The sequence below is a fragment of the Xyrauchen texanus genome, chromosome 40 (genome assembly GCF_025860055.1).
Source record: "Xyrauchen texanus isolate HMW12.3.18 chromosome 40, RBS_HiC_50CHRs, whole genome shotgun sequence".
In the NCBI taxonomy this organism is placed as follows: Eukaryota; Metazoa; Chordata; class Actinopteri; order Cypriniformes; family Catostomidae; genus Xyrauchen; species Xyrauchen texanus.
Window position 1 is genome coordinate 2,908,464 of NC_068315.1, and position 20,748 is coordinate 2,929,211.

General features: G+C 37.6%; 1 protein-coding gene across 1 annotated transcript in view; it reads left to right on the forward strand.

Annotated features, from left to right (window-relative positions):
* The window catches only part of dock1 (dedicator of cytokinesis 1), a 308,833-nt gene that overhangs the window by 281,302 nt on the left and 6,783 nt on the right, over positions 1-20,748 (forward strand). Inside the window, exons 47-49 of the mRNA XM_052112963.1 lie at positions 7,251-7,388; positions 11,493-11,638; positions 16,412-16,601. Coding sequence (XP_051968923.1) covers positions 7,251-7,388; positions 11,493-11,638; positions 16,412-16,601 — 474 coding nt within the window. The remainder of the gene's footprint in view (positions 1-7,250; positions 7,389-11,492; positions 11,639-16,411; positions 16,602-20,748) is intronic.

Below are 20,748 nucleotides of genomic sequence, written 5' to 3' on the forward strand. Positions count from 1 at the left end.
TTCTGCTGGAAGTTCCTCCTCTTGAGTCTGGCTTGGCCAATGAGAAAGGTGCAATTTCCAAGTGGAAAATGTTCCTTTGTTTGGAAGCTGTGTCATTTGCATGATTGGGGGATATGTTGTTAATGTATGCCCCTTTATGCTCTGATTAATATAGCAAGCATACAATGCATGCCATCAGAATTATATATTATATACACAATGATTCATTTGATAGCAAACATGGCAGAACTAATTGTACATTATCTGGTAGTTCTGTCATAAGGCATGCATAAAACAGTATACAGTACAAAAACACTTTGCAAGACAGTAATGATCCTATACACAATGTCCTGGGGATATACATGTTCATTTATAGTTTGTTTAAAATGTTATGAAGAAAAGTCTGTTGTTCTGGGCTTTGAGTCCATTTCTTATGGGGGAAAGATTGCTCTGGAACGCAGTTAGCCTCGCCCGCTTGGAATGTCACTGGGGGTCCACTCTTTGCTGGTCCAATGGCAGCAAAGACAGTGTAAATGTTTGATAATGATCAGTGGGGGAGTAAACATAACGGAGTAGGCCTGGGCCTACTTGGACCTTTGCTTGTTACAGTCTTGAGACTTCTGTTGGCTTATTAATTAAATAATGAATAATTGTGTGTCTGATTGGTCCAGATGCTACAATTTGTTTTAGCAATTTTATGTGTATGTTGTTTACTATATTAAATTGAGTGATACAGTGTATCTGCATTATATCGGGTATTAAAAAAAAAGCTATACGTTTTTGTAGCTTTTAAGCTATAAGACCACTAATGACAACACCAGAAGTTAGTTGTAAACCAGACTCTAAAAGGATTTTAAAGGGATAGTTCACCCAAAAAATGGGATTCTCTCATCATTTACTCACCCTCATGTCATCCCAGATGTTTATGACTTTCTTTCTTCAGCAGAACACAAAATAAGATTTTTAAAAGAATATTTCAACTCTGTTGGTCCTCACAATGCAAGTGAGTGTTGGCCAGAGCTCTGAATGCTCAAAAGACAGTAGAAAGGTATCCGTAAGACTCCAGTGGTTAAATCCATGTCTTCAGAAGTGATATAACAGGTGTGGGTGAGAAACAGATAATTATTTAAGTCCTTTTTTAAACAGTAAATCTACAGTTTCACTTTCACATTCAGCCACCAATAGGTTGGGGTGGGTCAAAGGTGGAAATTGATAGTAAAAAAGGACTTTAAAATGTATCGGGTTCTCACCCAAACCTATCATATTGCTTCAGAACATATTAAATTAACCACTGGAGTCTTATGGGTGGGTTACTTTTATGCCTCCTTTATGTCATTTTTGGACCTTCTGAGTTCTGGTCACCATTCACTTACATTGTATGGACCTACAGAGCTTAAACAATCTTCTAAAAATCTAAATTTGTCATCAGTAGAATAAAGTAAGTCATACACATCTGGGATGGCATGAGTGTGAGTAAATGATGAGAGAATACATTTTTTTTGTTGTTGAACTATCCATTCAAGATATCTTTAATAATTCTAGTGTTAAAAGCACTCCAACCTTTTAAAAACAACTCAAAAACATGTTTGTTTTTTTTTCACCCTTATTTTGACCCACACCAATGGCATGATAATATATAATGCAATATATGGGTGTTGAAGTCAAATAATTTTAGTAATAGACCTATCTCTGTGGACAAATACAATAGTGACGCTGACACCTTTCTAGGGTTATTTTTTGGGCCTGTAGTTTTGCTCCAAATCTTAGGCAATAGACAATAAATAGACATAAAATTGACACAATAGATTACCCAGTAAATATTGATCCATGGTATTTAATATTTTGACTTGTCATCATTTATGTTTATATTTCACCAGTTATATTTTACTGCTTTTTCTTAACTTGGAAAAAAAAAAATAAACTTGAAAAAGTTCTTTAAATATATATATATAAAGAGCTTTTTCAAAGTTTTTTTTTTTTTTATGCCAACTACTAAAGAAACAAATATATTTCTGACATGATAAAGGTCGTTTGATGCTGTTGTTGAATATAACTGATTTGCATTTTATCAATCATTGTTTGGTTTTGTGTTTTCTGACTGAAACCTTTCATAAAGCGTTCTTTTTACTCGCACATTCATGTCAGATCAGGACATTTGCATCAGATGAGTTATGGACGCTGTCATCCTGTCAGAACATAATAAAAAGATCTCTTCTTTTGTCTTACCTCAGATCATTTTAAAAGACACCAATATGCTTTTACTGCATGCTACTCCACAAAGAAACAAGCGGAGAGTCACAAATCAAACGTTGAAGAAGCATGAAGCATTTAATACTGAACAATTGACTTAAGAAATAGCTATGACAATCTCTGTATCTCAAACGTATGATGCCCTGGTGCCATTTTACTGCATATAAATAATCATTTACGCAATTATGTTTAATTGTTATAGATATTGGAATGTTCTAGCAGAAAGCTCATTTATACAAACAGCACATGAACATAAATCAGTCTGTCTTTAGACACCAGGTTTAATAAATCAGGATGAGATATTGAAGATGTTTCTCTGATCTAGAGATGGAATGTCCAAGATGTAATCTCATTTAAATGGTATAGTCACAATATAGTTACTTTTGATAGGAATTCAACACTAAGATTGTTTTATCTATTATGTAAGCATGCAGTAATGCCAATTTCACATAATACACCAACTGGAACGCAAAAGGAGATGTTAGACAAAAAGTTGAAGGAAGTCATACCATTATGAAACCACATGAGGGTGAGTGAATGATGACATCATTTTTATTTTTGGGTGAACTAGTTCTTCAACGTTCAACTTCACCTCTGTTTGATGACCGAAAGCCTCTTTAGCGGCGTGAGATGCGATCAATACACAGTACTGATGGTTGAACAGGTCGTATGTACAATTTTTCTCACCCCACTGTTGATGCTCTTTCAAAACGCCTTCAAGACAATCCCTCTGCTGATTAAGTTTGCTTTCACCTCTCCCTCTTTGTCCTGTTAGTGCTTATGTGTTTTTCATAGATAGTTGATGAGGAATATCTTTAGCGCCGCCACCTTTTAAACCTTTTGTTGCCATGCCGCCCACCCAGAATACTGTCACTGTGTTCATTTTAAAAAGGTTGGGGTTTCCCTGGAGACACTAGCTGTGCTTGCTCTCATTATCTCTCTCCTCTCTCTCTCTGTCTGTCTGTCTGTCTGTCTATCTCCCTCCTTCAGAAAGTCCCTGTGGTGCTAACAACCCTCATTAAAGCGGAAATCTTCTCTTTGTCTCTCCTTTAGTGTCAGGACTCAGTTCTTATACACTGCAGAATGCTGATCGCACATTATGTTTGTATTCACCTGTGCACCATTTTAGTTCCATATAATTAAGCAATAAGGTACAACAGCCTAGGTAAATTGTTTTATATGTATTGACGACTGAATGGTGTTGTTGGGCATGATAAGAAGTGTGTTTACATGCACATCAATATGCAAAAAATCAAAAATCAGCTTAATAAAAAGTCACAATGCAAGAAACACATGTTTACGTGAGATTTGAAGTAAGCTGATAATTCTGTGCTTTTTACGCCAAACGGTAAAGAGTCATGCGCACAACACTTGAGCACATTGGATAAGCCGGTAAGAACGGCGGTACATGTGTTTACATGCAACGTGAAATCAGAGTAAGGGACTAAAATCTACATGTGCAGATCGTTTTTCGTTTAAACCGTTTATGAAGTTATTTACATGGCCACAAACGTTGTCAGCTTATAAAGCATTTTCAGTGTAAGACTGTTCGCGCATTGTATTGACCATTCAACATCCATGACCAGCACACGGCGAGTAAGCATTACCACACAAGGGGTGCTAGAGCGAACAGGAGTCTAAACTGTGTTTCTTTTTTGGGTTAAATGTTATTTCTGTTTATTTTTGTATTGACTTCAAAAGAACCCTAGCCTGTGAAAACTGTGAAACTGAAGTTTCTCATAAATGCTTTTTTATTATTTTAAAAATTTCAAGTTTTAATTATTAATTCTACTTTATGATATACAGTAATATTGATTATAGTGTGTGAGTAAATAACACGATGACGGTAGCAATTCATTATTATTATTATTATTATTATTATTTTAAAATCATGAATGGATCTTTTTGAATAGAGTTTAGACTTCACAAAACAAGATGTTAGCAAACACCAAAATCAACAATAATAATCGTGGCTACCACCCATGGAGTCGTGAGTTCGAATCCAGGGCGTGCTGAGTGACTCCAGTCAGGTCTCCTAAGCAACCAAATTGGCCCGGTTGCTAAGGAGGGTAGAGTCACACGGGGTAACCTCCTCGTGGTAGCTATAATGTGGTTAGTTTTCGGTGGGCGCGTGGTTAGTTGTGCATGTATGCCGCGGTGGATGGCGTGAAGCCTCCACATGCGCTATGTCTCCGTGGCAACGCACTCAACAAGCCACGTGGAAAGATGTGCGGGTTGACGGTCTCAGACGCGGAGGCAGCTGGGATTCGTTCTCCGAGTCACAACGCCACCACGAGGACTTGGAGCGCATTGGGAATTCCAAATTGGGTGAAAAAGGGGAAAAAAATCCTTTTCCGTTCTAAATAATCTTGTGGTAAAACAGTGAAACCATGCAAGCTCATTAATTATTCAAGCACAGTGCATGCTGGGAACACCAGCTTCGAAAAGTCAAATTTACTCAAATTAGCAAATAAATATGACGTGGTTTTCTACTTTAGGACTGATGACGTGTTGTAAAGATAACAAACAATCATAAAAACAATTTACTTATAAGCTAGAACATAGATTTGTACCTTTTTGAATTGAGTACAAATGTAGAATATACTTAATATTTTCAAGTTCACCCTTTATTTAATCTAGAAAGTACTTTTTAATTTCATATTCTCTGCTAAATTGCTGCTAAATTACATATTTGCTTTTTTTGTATTTGCACTCTATTGTAATAATACACTCACCTAAATGATTATTAGGAACACCTGTTCAATTTCTCATTAATGCAATTATCTAATCAACCAATCACATGGCAGTTGCTTCAATGCATTTAGGGGTGTGGTCCTGGTCAAGACAATCTCCTGAACTCCAAACTGAATGTCAGAATGGGAAAGAAAGGTGATTTAAGCAATTTTGAGCGTGGCATGGTTGTTGGTGCCAGACGGGCCGGTCTGAGTATTTCACAATCTGCTCAGTTACTGGGATTTTCACGCACAACCATTTCTAGGGTTTACAAAGAATGGTGTGAAAAGGGAAAAACATCCAGTATGCGGCAGTCCTGTGGGCGAAAATGCCTTGTTGATGCCAGAGGTCAGAGGAGAATGGGCCGACTGATTCAAGCTGATAGAAGAGCAACTTTGCCTGAAATAACCACTCGTTACAACCGAGGTATGCAGCAAAGCATTTGTGAAGCCACAACACGCACAACCTTGAGGCGGATGGGCTACAACAGCAGAAGACCCCACCGGGTACCACTCATCTCCACTACAAATAGGAAAAAGAGGCTACAATTTGCAAGAGCTCACCAAAATTGGACAGTTGAAGACTGGAAAAATGTTGCCTGGTCTGATGAGTCTCGATTTCTGTTGAGACATTCAGATGGTAGAGTCAGAATTTGGCGTAAACAGAATGAGAACATGGATCCATCATGCCTTGTTACCACTGCGCAGGCTGGTGGTGGTGGTGTAATGGTGTGGGGATGTTTTCTTGGCACACTTTAGGCCCCTTAGTGCCAATTGGGCATCGTTTAAATGCCACGGCCTACCTGAGCATTGTTTCTGACCATGTCCATCCCTTTATGGCCACCATGTACCCATCCTCTGATGGCTACTTCCAGCAGGATAATGCACCATGTCACAAAGCTCGAATCATTTCAAATTGGTTTCTTGAACATGACAATGAGTTCACTGTACTAAAATGGCCCCCACAGTCACCAGATCTCAACCCAATAGAGCATCTTTGGGATGTGGTGGAACGGGAGCTTCGTGCCCTGGATGTGCATCCCACAAATCTCCATCAACTGCAAGATGCTATCCTATCAATATGGGCCAACATTTCTAAAGAATGCTTTCAGCACCTTGTTGAATCAATGCCACGTAGAATTAAGGCAGTTCTGAAGGCGAAAGGGGGTCAAACACAGTATTAGTATGGTGTTCCTAATAATCCTTTAGGTGAGTGTATGTTAAAATAGATCAAGTTTGGGGGGTGGGAAAGCATTACACCAAAAAAAAAGTTAGATATAGTTGGTTGAACTGTTATGTTAGAAGCCCCTCCTCCTGACCTTTTCCGGAAGACAAGAGGGAATACTCGGGGGTTCACGTTACTCGAGCAAACGCGAGTTATATAAAGTTACGTTTCAGAGCTCTCAGAGTTCCAGCAAATTATCTTTTAATATTTTGAGGTATTTTGAAGGGAAACTTGACACTAGTCACTCTCTCATTGTTGCTGATCGTGGTATTGATTTTAACATTTCAACTGCGCCACTTTTCATTTCACAACATTGCATCAGTTAAACACTCCTCAGTGGACTTCATTTGGTTTTGAAATATCTCTGCTACACTGATTTCTTATTTACTCTACCTTCATAGCCTCATGATGTCTAGAGATAAAATCATCTCTCTTTATAGTTAGTAAAGCCGTTTGAGTTGCTTGTGTTTGTGTGTGATCAGCACTAAAGCGTTCTTTTAAAATGTGTTGGTGGTGCATTTTACCAGATTAGCAGTCGTAAAGAAAAGAGAAAACGCAATGCTTCTTGTGAATAATGCGTTTGGTCCACATTCTGTGTATAATGATTCGGACTTCACTGTGTGTTGCAAATAAACACACTGGCATTGTTTTCCTGCTTTATGTGTCTGTCTGACCAGAGGTTTTTTTGTAGAGGAAAGAAAATTGAAACTCTGAGGTGAAACACTGCTGGCGGGACGATGGCACAGATCTGAGAGGCGTCTGTAAATCAGACCACAAGAGATTCTCAGCTTACGTCTCATTCTTACAGAAGAAATGCATTGTGTCGGGTTTGAAGTGTAAATCTGATACTTTGAGTCATTGTTTAATGATTTAATTGACATTTGCAGATTGAAGGGATAGTTCACCCAAAAATTAAAATGGTCATCATTTACTCACCCTTTTGATGTTCTAAACCCATATGACTTTCTTTCATCAAGTAAAGGAGACGTTTGGCAGAATGTTAGTCTCAGTCACCATTCACTTTCATTGCATCTTTGTAAGCATGTGTCTGTGTGTGTGTTCAGATCCCATACCTGGTTGAAGGAGTTCGTATCCATGGCGAGAAGGTGACGGAGGCTCTTCGGCCGTTTCACGAGCGTTTGGAGGCGTGTTTCAAACAGCTCAAGGAGAAGGTGGAGAAACAATATGGCGTCAGAACACTAGTGAGTCTGAACTGACATTATATTCATGCCTCACCCACAACCATCATTCATTAATCACAAGCATCATCCATTCAACTATTACCATCATAACATGATGTTCATTCAGCCATAACCAAAGTCTGCCTTCAAACTTCTGTTATTAACACACAGTATCACTTTAGGATGGACTCTAATCTTACAAAAAGCCACAGTTGCATTTGGCTCGCTAACTTAGGATTTACAAGACGCTGTTCTTTCCAAAGCTGCGTTAGAACAATTATTATTGTGAAAAGGACTATGCAAGTACAACTGAATTACATAAAGACATGGCAGCTGTAATGATATTATGAGTGAAATGACAATTTCAGTGGCAAGCGATGACACTTGCTTAAACAGAGCAGTAATGGCAAGAGTCACGCTAAAATGTAAGACTCCTGTTAAAATCATGTGAAGAATAATGTAGTTCCTCATAGTGATTTTTTATTATTTACATATTCACATTTTGAATACTATGCTAAAAGCAATTTAATTCACATAGTTTGTGTTGAAAGTTGTTTTGTTAAATAATGTAATGGTGCGTTCACATACAATGCTAAGCGAGCGTTTCGCATGGCGCGATTACATACAAAGTCGATGCAAAGATGAATAGACGCGAATTGAATGGTGCGACTCGAACACGCGAAATCGCTTCATTGGCGTATTCGTGCGAGTTGAAATTTTTCAACTCGAGCGAAAAATCTGCATGCCGCGTTGACGCGAAAGCCTATCAGTATTGAGATTATACGGATGTCACTGACGTACAGATGTAGTAGCAGAAGAAATCTGGAAAAAATGTAGAAACACAACGTCATGTAAAGAGACCGGACGAAAATAGACATTGCTTGGAGGAAAGTGAGCGAGGAAGTTGGACTTCCTAGTAAGTTCTGAAAATATGCGCGTCTAATTGATTCCAGCTTTTGGTTGTACTTTACTATGAACCAAATCGTAGAAGCCCCTCCTCCTGTCCTTTTCCGGAAGAGAAGAGGGAATACTCGCAGGTTCGTGTTAATCGCGCGAATGCGTGTTCAAACACACATTTATAATCCGGCGGTCAAACTCGCGCGAGAAATGCGAGGTGAAAATTTTCTTCGCGTTGTATGTGAACGCACCATAAGTGTGACTTTTTACATAAACATTTATCCAGCCTAGTAATTATCTTATATAAAGGTTTATGCTAACTATTTTTTATAATACCTGCCTCCATTTTTAATAATATAAACTTAATCATGTAAGCCATCATGTGTGTTTATTAGAGGTAACTTCACTGACAAAAGCATACCATATATATATGTATAATGTATATATTTGCAATTGTACAATTAATTAAATCTAGGTAGAATTTTTGATTATTTAAGATTATTTGCTTTATTTACTTGTTGTTTGACATGAGGAAGAACATAATTACTGTAGTATAGCCCAGTAGATTTAATGCATTATTGACTAGTTAATTTCCAAAAAAGAAATGCAAATGCCATCGGAGTGGTAGAATGACCCATGCCAGTTTCAGAACGTCTTAACTTCTTCCTTTTGAGGAAAGTCTTTCACATTCAGATCCTGGTGCTGTTTTCAAAGGTCATTTGATATAGAAATTGCAAATCCGGTGTGAAAAAAAAAAAGAGAAAAAAAGTATTTTCTTCGGTTTCAACATTTTTGATCTAATTAATACGTTATTTTACTCAAATTGATGCAATATATATATATATATAGACTTAATGTAAAACATGAATTTTCTGACTATTTTAACGCTAGAGTCTGATACTGCATTCTTAACAATGCAAAGCTCTCTCTTGAGTCCACCGACATCACTAATGGAAACTGCAGTAAGCATTCAGAATGTAGTATTGTATTACAGTACTGACATCACCATTTCACCAGTGTACATATCAATGCCTAAGCAGTGTTCAGCAACTTTACGACAGCCACTGTTACTCATTTCACAAGCTAAGAGGATTGACACTCACAACAGAGGACATCTGCATATACATCTCTTAAAGGTACAGTAGCAAAAACAGTTTGTTTGACTGTAATGGTCAGAGAGAGAGTACAAGTAAAACTAAATGACATCTGTTTTGGTGCAAGAAACGTTGAATTAAAAAACAATCTACGAATGATGAATTGGGCTATTAAAGATTGGGATGCATCCTGTTAATTTACGTGTTAAATCGCACATTAAATTATGGATTGAAGATGTGCAGCAAAGATTCTACGACGGAATGTCTTTGTAACTGTGACAAAGATATCCGTAAGCACACTCCAAAGACTCTCGACCCCTGACTCTCCTCCAGAACAGACTGGCGTGCTGAGCCGAATGACAGGAGAATACTGGGAGTCCTTAAGAGGAAATGATAGAGAGGAACAAACAAGTGGAAGAGAAGTTGAAACAGAGCAAGAGAGAGATAGTTACTGTAGCTGGCAGTTATTGATCACCACACTCGCTGGCGCTAGGATTAGCATCCTCTCTGGTTGCCGTAGCGATGCCTCCTATAGAGCACGTGAGAATGCGATATGCGCTAAATATCTGTTTCAAGGACAGCACAGGGCGTGCGTGACAGAGGAAGAGAGGAGGCGGCAACTGAATGTGAGAATTGGGCTGTAGATGGTCTCGTGTGTCAGGAAAGAGTTTATGTCAGAAATAAAGGCTCTAATAAGGACAAAGCAGTGGAGAATCATTCACCCTATGAGATTGGCCTGTTAGCTGCAGGAATTGACCTTCTCTTCTCCCTCTCGTTTGTCATTTTGTTTGTTTTCTCCAAAAGTTTTATCTCTGTCTGTAGAGTCAGTGAGTTTGTTAAAGGGATATTTCGGGTTCAGTACAAGTTATCTCTATCGACAGCATTTGTGGAATAATGCCACATAAAGGAACTTGGACTTGTCATTCCTTTTCTTAAAAAAAGCACAAAGCACAAATCTGGGTTACAGTGAGACACTTAAAATGGAAGTGAATGGGGCAGTCTAGAAACGTTAAGATACTCATATATATTTATATATTTTATATTTATATATTTATGCATTTTGCAGACACTTTTATCCAAAGCGACTTACAGTGCACTTATTACAGGGACAATCCCCCCGGAGCAACCTGGAGTTAAGTGCCTTGCTCAAGAACACAATGGTGGTGGCTGGGGATCAAACCAGTGACCTTCAGATTAACAGTTATGTGCTTTAGCCCACTACGCCACCACCACTCCATATATAGCCTCAAGACTAAAAGACTAAAAACTCTTAACTTGATTTTTGTGTGATAAAATCACTTACTGACCTTTTCTGTGTAAAGTTATATTCAATTTTACCGCCCCATTGAACCCTGTAATCCTGGTAAATGATGGTTTAAACTTTACAGCTCAAATGATACACAAGTTTTAACAGAAGATTTCATTTAAGTGCTTTTATAAGATTATAAGCTTCACATTTCAGCATTTAAACCCTCCAACAATTGACCCCATTCACTTCCATTATAAGTGCCTCGCTGTCACCTCGATTTGTTAATTTCAAATTAAAGTTGAAATTTGTAATCAACATTGTCATAAATGTTCTCGATTTTGTCAACTTTGCGAAAGTATCTGAACACATATATTCTAGCTACACAAGATTCTTTTGTTAGACCGCAAGTCATTACACAATGCAATTGTACATAGTACATGTAGACAGTGCATTGACCAAGCTCTCAAATCACCATATATGTACTTACGTAAAGTGTGCTTCTGACCTAGCTGAAGTGTTTTAATCTCTACCCCACTAGTGTCACCAATTGGAATTGGGAAAATAATGATGGCTTACTTACAGTTGACTGTCTATGAGGGCTATAAGAGGAGAAAGTTGCATCAACACAAACTACACACTTCACCTTGGGGCATTGGTACTCATTTCAGATGAAAAGGAGATAGACATTCATAACCAGTTATTTATTTAAAGAAGTAAAACATGTACAGTATGGGAGGGGAAATGGTCGGGTATAAATAAATTGGTACAGTTAACCTTGTTGGACTATGTGGACTTAACAGAGAAACTACTATAAAATTATAGAATATTGCTCCTTTAAAGAAAATGTTGATGTCCGCGCTCATATATGAACTGTTTATGTTTCAGCCTCCCATGTCGGATGAACACCGGGGCAGTCGACCACGTTCAATGGTTCGGTCATTCACCTTGCCGTCATCTCAGAGGCCGCTGTCTGTCGCGTCTGTGAGGTCCATATCATCAGACAACTCCCCCTCCAGACCAGGATCAGACGGGTAAACACACACACACTATTCAGACCGGTAATAGACTGATATATTGGCCAGACCGATTCATCTGCCAGTGTTTGGCTGTTTTGAGATCAGCCTTTTGCCGATAGCAGTGTCCGCTTGATGTTTTACTTCATGTCAATAGTAGATAATAAACATTTTCTGTTTGTGTGTGTGTCATTTGTCATTATGTATCAGTGGTTGATCGAGTTTTGCAATGGCCAATATTGATACCAATATCTACAGAGAGAGACCGATGTTTAGGCAAAATAATTATATTTTAAGGCAAATTATATTTACTTGAAATTATTGAATTTAAATGAATACTTGTTTTACACAATATTTGCTAAACATTTACTTACAAATATCTAAACGTGTGAACATAGTCTCATGACAACTCTTAATAATTTGCATGAGAAATCGGAAGAAATCGCATGATTTGTCTCATATGTCATACAAATTTTATTCCCAAATTAAGACCCTCCAATCAACAAACAGATTTTGAAAATTTAGCTAACCTCCTATTCAACAATTAATTTTAAGAAAGGAAATATCTGTGAACAAAGTTGGTTACTCATTCCATATTTATTTATGCAAAATTAATGACTGATGTATGTCAATAACCTGTCTACCAATCTATCTATTTATCTGTCTGTTTTTATATATATATACACACTCTGCTTGTTTTCGTGCCGTTTTAAACTAAAGTGTAAGTGTAGTGCAGATCTGTTAGGAGTTACTGTCTTTATTTTTGAAATTACATATGTTAGCCAGCAGGTGGTGGCAAAAGATCATTTTTGTGTGTAATATGAGCCAGTTGGTGACGTAAAGTGAATCTGTTAGTCAATGTTTACATAGAACAGCGCTTCGTGATCGCTCGTATTACTAATACATTACCAAAGCTAGAAAATAGCTTTAAACTAACAACTTCAGGATTAAGGCTCATCACAGCTAAGAGACACAACAGACTTATTTATTACAGAACTCAAGGTGCTTACCTTTTATCGTAAGTTTCCACATTGGATACATACTGTTTAAAATGTGGACATTGCTGTTTCTATAGTGATAGACTCTTGCGCACCGGCTACTTCGAAATAGGGACACTTAGAATACCGCTTGGACGTCTATTTTCCACTGATAAAGCTGACCTTCAAAAAGCTGACAACATCTCTGCTTGACCACCTTTGCCTTTACAGCACCAATTCTCCTACTTACATCTGGACACCGTTTTCCTTGGTTGTTGGCAGATAGGATGTTCAAGCTTCTTGGAGAATTCCCCACAGTTCTTTTATCTAATTCGGCTGTCTCAATTACTTCTGTCACTTTATGTAATCCCAGACTGACACGATGTTCAGTGGGGGGGGGGGGGTTCTGTGGGGACCATGACATCTGTTGCAGGGCTCCCTGTTCTTCTATTCTAATCTATTCTATTTGCAAAAGTAATGTTTGGGAGTCTTAAGACAAATGCTTTTGTTAAACATCTTATGTGCCTAAAATGTTTGCACAGTTCTGTGTATATACTGTTAAAAATGACGAATTCTGGGGCCTAGGTAGCTCAGTTAGTAAAGACGCTGACTACCACCCCTGGAGTCACGAGTTCGAATCCAGGGCGTGCTGAGTTGGCCCGGTTGCTAGGGAGGGTAGAATCACATGGGGTAACCTCCTCATGGTAGCTATAAAGTGTGGTTCTTGCTATCGGTGGGGCGCGTGGTGAGTTGTGCCTGTATGCCAGGGAGAATAGTATGAAGCTTCCACACGCACTATGTCTTTGCGGTATTGCGCTCAATAAGCCACGTGATAAGATGCACAGATTGACGTCTCAGACGTGGAGGCAATTGAGATTCGTCTTCCGCCACCCGGATTGAGGTGGATTGAGTCACTATGCCACCACGAGGACTTGCAGTGCATTGGGAATTGAGTATTGGGAGAAAAGGGGAGGGGAAATAAATGGTGAATTCTAGAACATGATTTATTGCATTATTATTGCTGTTGGAGTACTAGCACAGAACATTTCCTCTGGAAGTGTTTTTTTATTTTTTATTCACATAATGCTCTCTGTGGGCGGCCTGCACTCATCCACATATATACAGCCATAATGCACCTGAACATGGTAAAGTTCACTTCACATTCCAACACCTGCTGTGGTGAAAAATGAAAAATGATAGCAAAGCCTTTAAAAAGTTCCATCTGTTTCGAGAGAATCAGCTGATCCAAGCAGATGGATTTATGGGTATAAAATAGAGATCAGTAAACTGATCGAATATAAAGTGGATATTTCTGACTCAAAATTCTGATTGAATGACCAGTGTTTTAAGCAGTTTACTAACGTCATCAGAGAGGAAAACACCATTCTAGTGTGTATAAGAGGTGTAAACTGTTCAAACTGAAGTGTATAAGTGTGGATGGAACCTTAATGCAACAGTGACTGCATGTTCTATATTATACACAAATTAAGTGCCAAGATGCAACGTTGCTTGGCAACTATAATATAGAGTTCCCACAGTCCTGAAAAACCTGAAAATATCAGAATTTTAAATGGTCTTTTCCAGGCCAAGAAATGTCATGGAAATTACTGCTTGAGCTAATGGAATTTACGTCAACATGGCAAAATATTTGCAAAATTATTTTTAGTGGTTCCTTTCCAGCATCGAGGTGTAGTGTCACTAAGTGGCGCTAAAAGCGAGTTAAAAATTATTCCATTCAGATATATTAGGTAAATGCTTAATAGAGTTTCAAATCAACAAAACCTGCCTCCCTACGCTAAACTTAAAACCTAAACCTATCGGTTAGTGTCGTAAAAAGCAGTGAGATGAAAATCACAATTGCTGAAACAACCACATCATTTTGTGTTGCTTCTGTGACACTTTTGTCTCTCGTACCGAAACATACGCAACTTTAACTGTAATAAAATCAGATGTGGTCTGGTTTCGTCTGTTTTTTTCTATCTCTCTTTACCCTGGTGCAGTGAGAGGCTGGTGCCAGCCTTAAGGATTAATTGGCCTATGTTTGAAGGGAGCGATGCAATCAGAGATGCCCTCTTTTGGTATTTAATTGTGAAGGGCAGAACTTCACAAGCATTGTCATTTCATTAGCTAATCCATCTCATTAAAGTGCTTTGATTCGCTCGAGCTGCCGCTGGGCCGCAGAAAGTCTGATTACCAGAGATTCTTGCTTCTTTCTTGTTGCATACCTCTTTACAAAACTACCCATGAGTGTTTTTGTTGGGCAGGTCAGCAGTTTCGGTACACTTTTTATGCAAGCATCACTGTATTTCAAAGAAACTGGTCAATCGGTGTGTCTTGCGCTTTGGGTCTGAAATCCAAAGTATCAACTCAAGTGTTATTTTAAATAAATATAGTACAAACACACTTTTTAAGCTAAATAAATTAATCTTAAAAAAAAACTATTATTGATAAAACAATCCTTGTAAGCCAAAAACTTCAAAAACTGCATTAGATATCAAAATATTAAGCCAAGTGTTATTTATTTTAAGAGAAATATAGTGCAAACACAAAGCAAAACATTTCATATAAAGTTTAAAATGATAAAACAAAAAATAACTTCTTGCATCCACTAAATAAAAATTAGCCTAATTGTAAAAATAACTAAGTTAGTCCTGAGAACGGCATCATTTGTTTGCTGATGCCACTTGATTTGATATTTTGTCATGTAATGTAATCTCATTCATTCATTTTCAAGTGTCCAAATACTTTTTGGGGACACAACACAGTTTCTGGAGTTTCCAAAGTCGATCCCGAAGTATCATGAAAATATAATGTTGCATTGAACTTTCCAATATGTAGTGCAAATAAGAATAGTCAAGTAAAGTCATTTTTATTTGTGTTAATGCTTTACAGAAGATCAGGCATTAACAGAAGATAAACTGTAATATATATAATATGTAATATATATATAATATCTTATGGTTGGAGTTGGCATCAGTTCATCCTCTGAAGTCCATCGTAATAGACTGAAGTGATGTTTGGCTGGCACCGGTGAGTCCAACACGGTGCAGGAATGGTGCTGGATCCAGCCGGTTCTGGTGACCTCAGGATAGGAGTCCGGAGGTTGAGACAGGGAAACAAATACAATAATATTAGCATAGATGGCATTAAATTTATTGCAGAGTTATAGATCATGATCACTGTTTCTGGTTCCGGCAGACCTGACAAAAGCAGCCTAATTGTGAGTTGAAGGATAAATTAGTCTTTAGTCTAGACTTAAACTGAGTGAGTGTGTCTGCATCCCGAACAGTGTTAGGGAGACTATTCCATAGTTTAGGAGCAAAATAGGAAAATTATCTTCGTCCTTTTGTGGGTTTTGTTATTCTAGGAACTATTAACAGGCCAGAATTTGGTGATCGTGATCGTAATGAACATCACTTAAGTACTGTGGAGCTAGACCATTAAAAACATTGTATGTAGTTAACAGAATTTTAAAATTCGACATTTAACAGGTAGCCAATGTAATGACGATAAAATGGGGCTAATATGATCATATTTCTTGGTTTTTGTCAACACTCTGGCTGCTGCATTTTGAATAGCATTTTCAATTAGCTAATTTAGCTGGTTGCCATGACAGCTGAGGCTGTATGCCAGAATGTCAACTGGGTGTTAATATTTGCTCAAGACTTCATAAGAAGTCTCTGATATTAAACAGGCCGTTCATCTTATCCAATAAAAATGTACTCTCTGCTCAATTATCTCAGCCTTGTTTCTCGTCATTTCTTATTCTCACTTTATTTGATTCCTGTTTCATTTTCTCTTTTTCATCTAATAGATTTGCCTTGGAGCCTCTCTTACCAAAGAAGCTTCATTTTAAGTCTCAGGACAAGTTGGACCGAGACGAACCTGAGAAGGAGAAAAGGAAGGAGAAACGGAACAGTAAACATCAGGAGATTTTCGATAAAGAGCTGAAGGCCGCTGATATTCCCCTGCAGCCCAATGAGGCTGTTATACTGTCAGAGACCGTGAGTGCCCTCATAAACACCATACACAACCACTGATTAACACTATTTTAACCTGTGTCAGAAATGTACTTTTCCATGAAGGGACAATTGTTTTTTCTAACTGTATTTCAAATATATCTTGATTCCAGTGTTGGGAATACTTGACAGTAGCTCAGCTGCTTTTAAAACGGAGTAGCTTTCCACTAGTGAACTACTTTTTCAAGCAAGTAGTGGTGTAGCTTAACCAAACGTCAGATTATAACTAATAGCCTTCCTTATTGTGTAGAAGCCAAACTTTTACCAAGACATCCGATGGTCTGGCATCAGTGTCATCATCTTTTGTAATGGCAGATCACAAACAAAAATAGTGAATTACCGCCATCTACTGAGAGCTTATTACAGCTCACTTGGAAAAGGGATTGTCTGATGGTTATGTAAAGCGAGCAACCACAGTTTGTTTACCTTTACAAGACGTAAAAGGGTCAAATAATCCAAAAGTTATTTTTGCCTTTTGAGGGATTTTGTTTCTGTTCTAAATATGTTTATTTCGCTTCTCATCATCTGTGCGTTTTTGGGAGCGGCGAGTGAATATTATTATAATATTTATAAATATACAATATATTATTAATTATTATAATAATCACTATCATGCAGAACTATTTGATTTCTCCATTTCTTAGCATTTAATTAACTATTATTTTCAAATCTAATGATTGGTAAAATAAATTATTTATGGCATGTATTATTATGCAACAATCTAGGATGACCATACATCAACTTTTTTTGGACCTGAACAAAGCAAACAGATATTTGTAGAACAACCTCTGTATGTGACCTGTAAAGCTGCACTTGCATGTCAATGGCAAAAAAGTCTGAAAATACGAGCATGAACCCAGGTGAGGGGAGAAACAAGCCCTGAGTCTTTATCCACACTAAATATTATGTGACAAGAACAAAAAATGCCAGCCCAAGGAGAATTTGTCATAAAAATTGGATCTGTAGGCCACAGCAGGACTGAAAAGTGTGAAGTATATTATATAATGATTTTTTTAATGGTGTCTGATCTTTTTTGTTTTTATTTCATACTGTTGCATTTTATCTTGTGGCCATTATTATCTGTATTAATGTTACTATTCATTAATATATCTAATTCAACACATTACATGTATTAAATTAATACATTAATAAATGTCAATAGTGTAAATGTAGTTATTAATATTACTGGTTTGATAGTAGCATTTAAAAAATATATTGCCTCATTAAGTAGCTTAAATGTAGCTAGCTACTTTTTGATAACTTGTAGTGTAGATAACTACTTTTTCAAAAGAGTAGCTTGACTCTAGATTTACTACTTAAAATTATGTGTAGTTTGTAGCTTGTCAATCTAGAGTTTCAAAGTAGCTTCCCCAACACTGCTTCATTCATTCTTTTACTGTATATCAAATACTTATATTAGCATACATTTTCAATCTAAATAATTATATTGACAATTGATTTCCTCTTACCCATAAAACTAAAGCACTATCAACTTATATTAAATGTGATCATTTTGACAAATGTCCAATGGTCAATGGATGTAGAAAGGAAGTCCCGCCTTATGGGTAAAAAAGCCAATCATCTTTTAGATACAGAAATCGCCTGTCAAGCAACTTGAAAACGCACATGCGCATTAGCTATACAAGATGGAGAAATTGCCAATTAATGATACCAGTTGTGACGGAATTACACGTCCCTCCCATGGATCATTGATCATCATCGCCCGCTGTGACATTTCCCCATTTGGTGGAATGTATCAGGGCCCACCGGAAGAGCCTCATCACCGGAGCCAATAAGCACCTCTCCTCGGAACACCGGTCTCTACCTTTTGGCAAAATCACAGCTTCAGGAACGGAGCAGGGATGGTCTGGTGCGAGTTAAATGCATCGCCTGACCCAGACCCCAGAACTCCAGTGCGAGAAAATGCAACGCAGTGATTGGAGCAGTCATCGTGGCCGACAGGCCAGGATACCGGGCCGCTATTCCCCTCAAGTGCCGAGGCCCAGGGAAACTAGTCTGCTCGAGCGAACCCACCATTCAACGTTCCTCGGACCAAAGTGTGGAGCGAGTCACAGCCGCCAGGACCCCACCCACTATCACCTGGACCTTCCCCTGTCTTCACTACTCTTCCTTCACACATCCTTTATCTGCTGATTTGAAATATGTGCTTTTATTGTAATGTTGACCAACTGTTTTGGAGATTTTGGTCTTTCCCCATTCAAGTTGAAAGGAGCTGCACTTTCATGCCGCTTGTTTACATAGAAAAATAGCTGCCCAAACTACCCAAGAGCGTTCCAAAAATGGCCACCTAGTGGAATGACTTACCTTGAAAAAGAGACTGAAGGATCTTGAAAGGATCCGGAAATGCGTTAGGACCGATCTAATTCCTTTGTTTTTGTTTACATTCTTGAAATGGTCTATTCCAAGTCTTTTGAAGAAAAACAATAGCTTTGGTTGAGAAGCATTAGGACAGAAATCTAAAGGAATATTCCAGGTTCAATACAAGTTAAACTCAATCAACATCATTTGGCATAATGTTGATTACCACAAAAAATTATTTAATCTCGGCCTTCTTAAAAAAATTTAAAAAAATGCTAAAATGGAGGTTACATTAACACACTTACAATGGAAGTGAATGAGGCCAATTTTTGTATGTTTTAAAGGCATAAATATGAAGCTTATAATTGTATAAAAGCACTTACTGTACATTAATTAGTCTGTTAAAACTCATGTATTGTTTGAACTGTAAAGTTGTTTATATTGCCATTTTTACAGTCATTTTAGGGTTTTAGGGTGTCTTGACATTGCATCTTTACATCATCTTCTACTTTTTTCTAAGAAAAGAAGGCCAAGACAAAACATTTTGTAGTAATCAACATTACGCCAAATGATGATGATTGAATTTAACTTGTATTGAACCTGAAATATTCTTTTAAGCTAGTTTTGACTAAAATACTTTTACCTCCGCTGAAGCTCTGAAATGTCATTCTTTGAGCTTTCCAGCACACCACAGCCAAAATAGAAACCAAGTGACGAAGCAAATGTTTTGTTGCGGTTGCAATTAGTTTGACATAGTGCTTGCTTTCCATCTCAGTCAGTCTCTCCCAAAGCAATTTTCTTTCTTTCTTCCTTCCTATTTTTTTTTCTCTTTGAGTCCTTTTTAATCTCTCTGAATATTAAAAACCTAATATGGGAGAGCTGTGTGAATAAATGCACATGTAAAGAGGCCCTTAATAAGAATAAATTGACCCATTCAGAGTCACCGTTGACCTCATTTACTAATGTAGCATTATGAACGCACAAACTATAACCTCGTTGTTCTGAATAAATGGAAACTAGAGTACATAATGACTCTGCCCTTGACCTTTGAGAGAACAGTTTGTGTTTTATAATTCATCATAATGACCTTCACCTTTTCCGCAAGTTCACGCTGATTGGCCACTTGATTCATTTCTCATATTTTCTTTATGAAAAACTCATATTTACTTTTGCCGTTACTGGCCTCTTGTGATTTCAAGAATATGTTGATGTATGTGTCAATTAATCTATAATTCTGAATGCAACCCAGAATTTGCCTGTGTTCTGTCTGTGAAGCACATTCTACGGATCTCTTATTAATGATGGTCATATATAACTGGAATAATTCATAAGCACATTGAATATTGTCTTAAATGATGCATTAGACAAACCTGTTTGCTCATGTAAATGACTGGAAGCTGTTTGAATTGCTGTACTTTAATATTTTGTGTTTAGTTATTCGTGAACAGATTTTTCCATTCTGTATAAATCCACTCTGGACTATTTGTTTCCATTTCAATGGCTGTAATTTGAATGGGCGTTCCTTATAGTCCTGATGGATGGAAACCCAACTCACTGTAAAAAAAAGGGGTTGTTGAGCAAAGTTGAGAACTTTGTCTTAAAGAGACAGTTCACCCCAAAATGAAAAATCAGTAAAATATCATTTACTCACCCTCATTCCATCCCAGATGTGTGTGACTTTCTTTCTTCTGCTGAACAAGATTTTTAGAAGAATATTTCAGCTCTTTGGTCCTCACAATGTAAGTGAATGGTTGCCAGATCTCTGAAGGTCCAAATATCACATAAAGTCAGCATAAAAGTAATCCACATGACT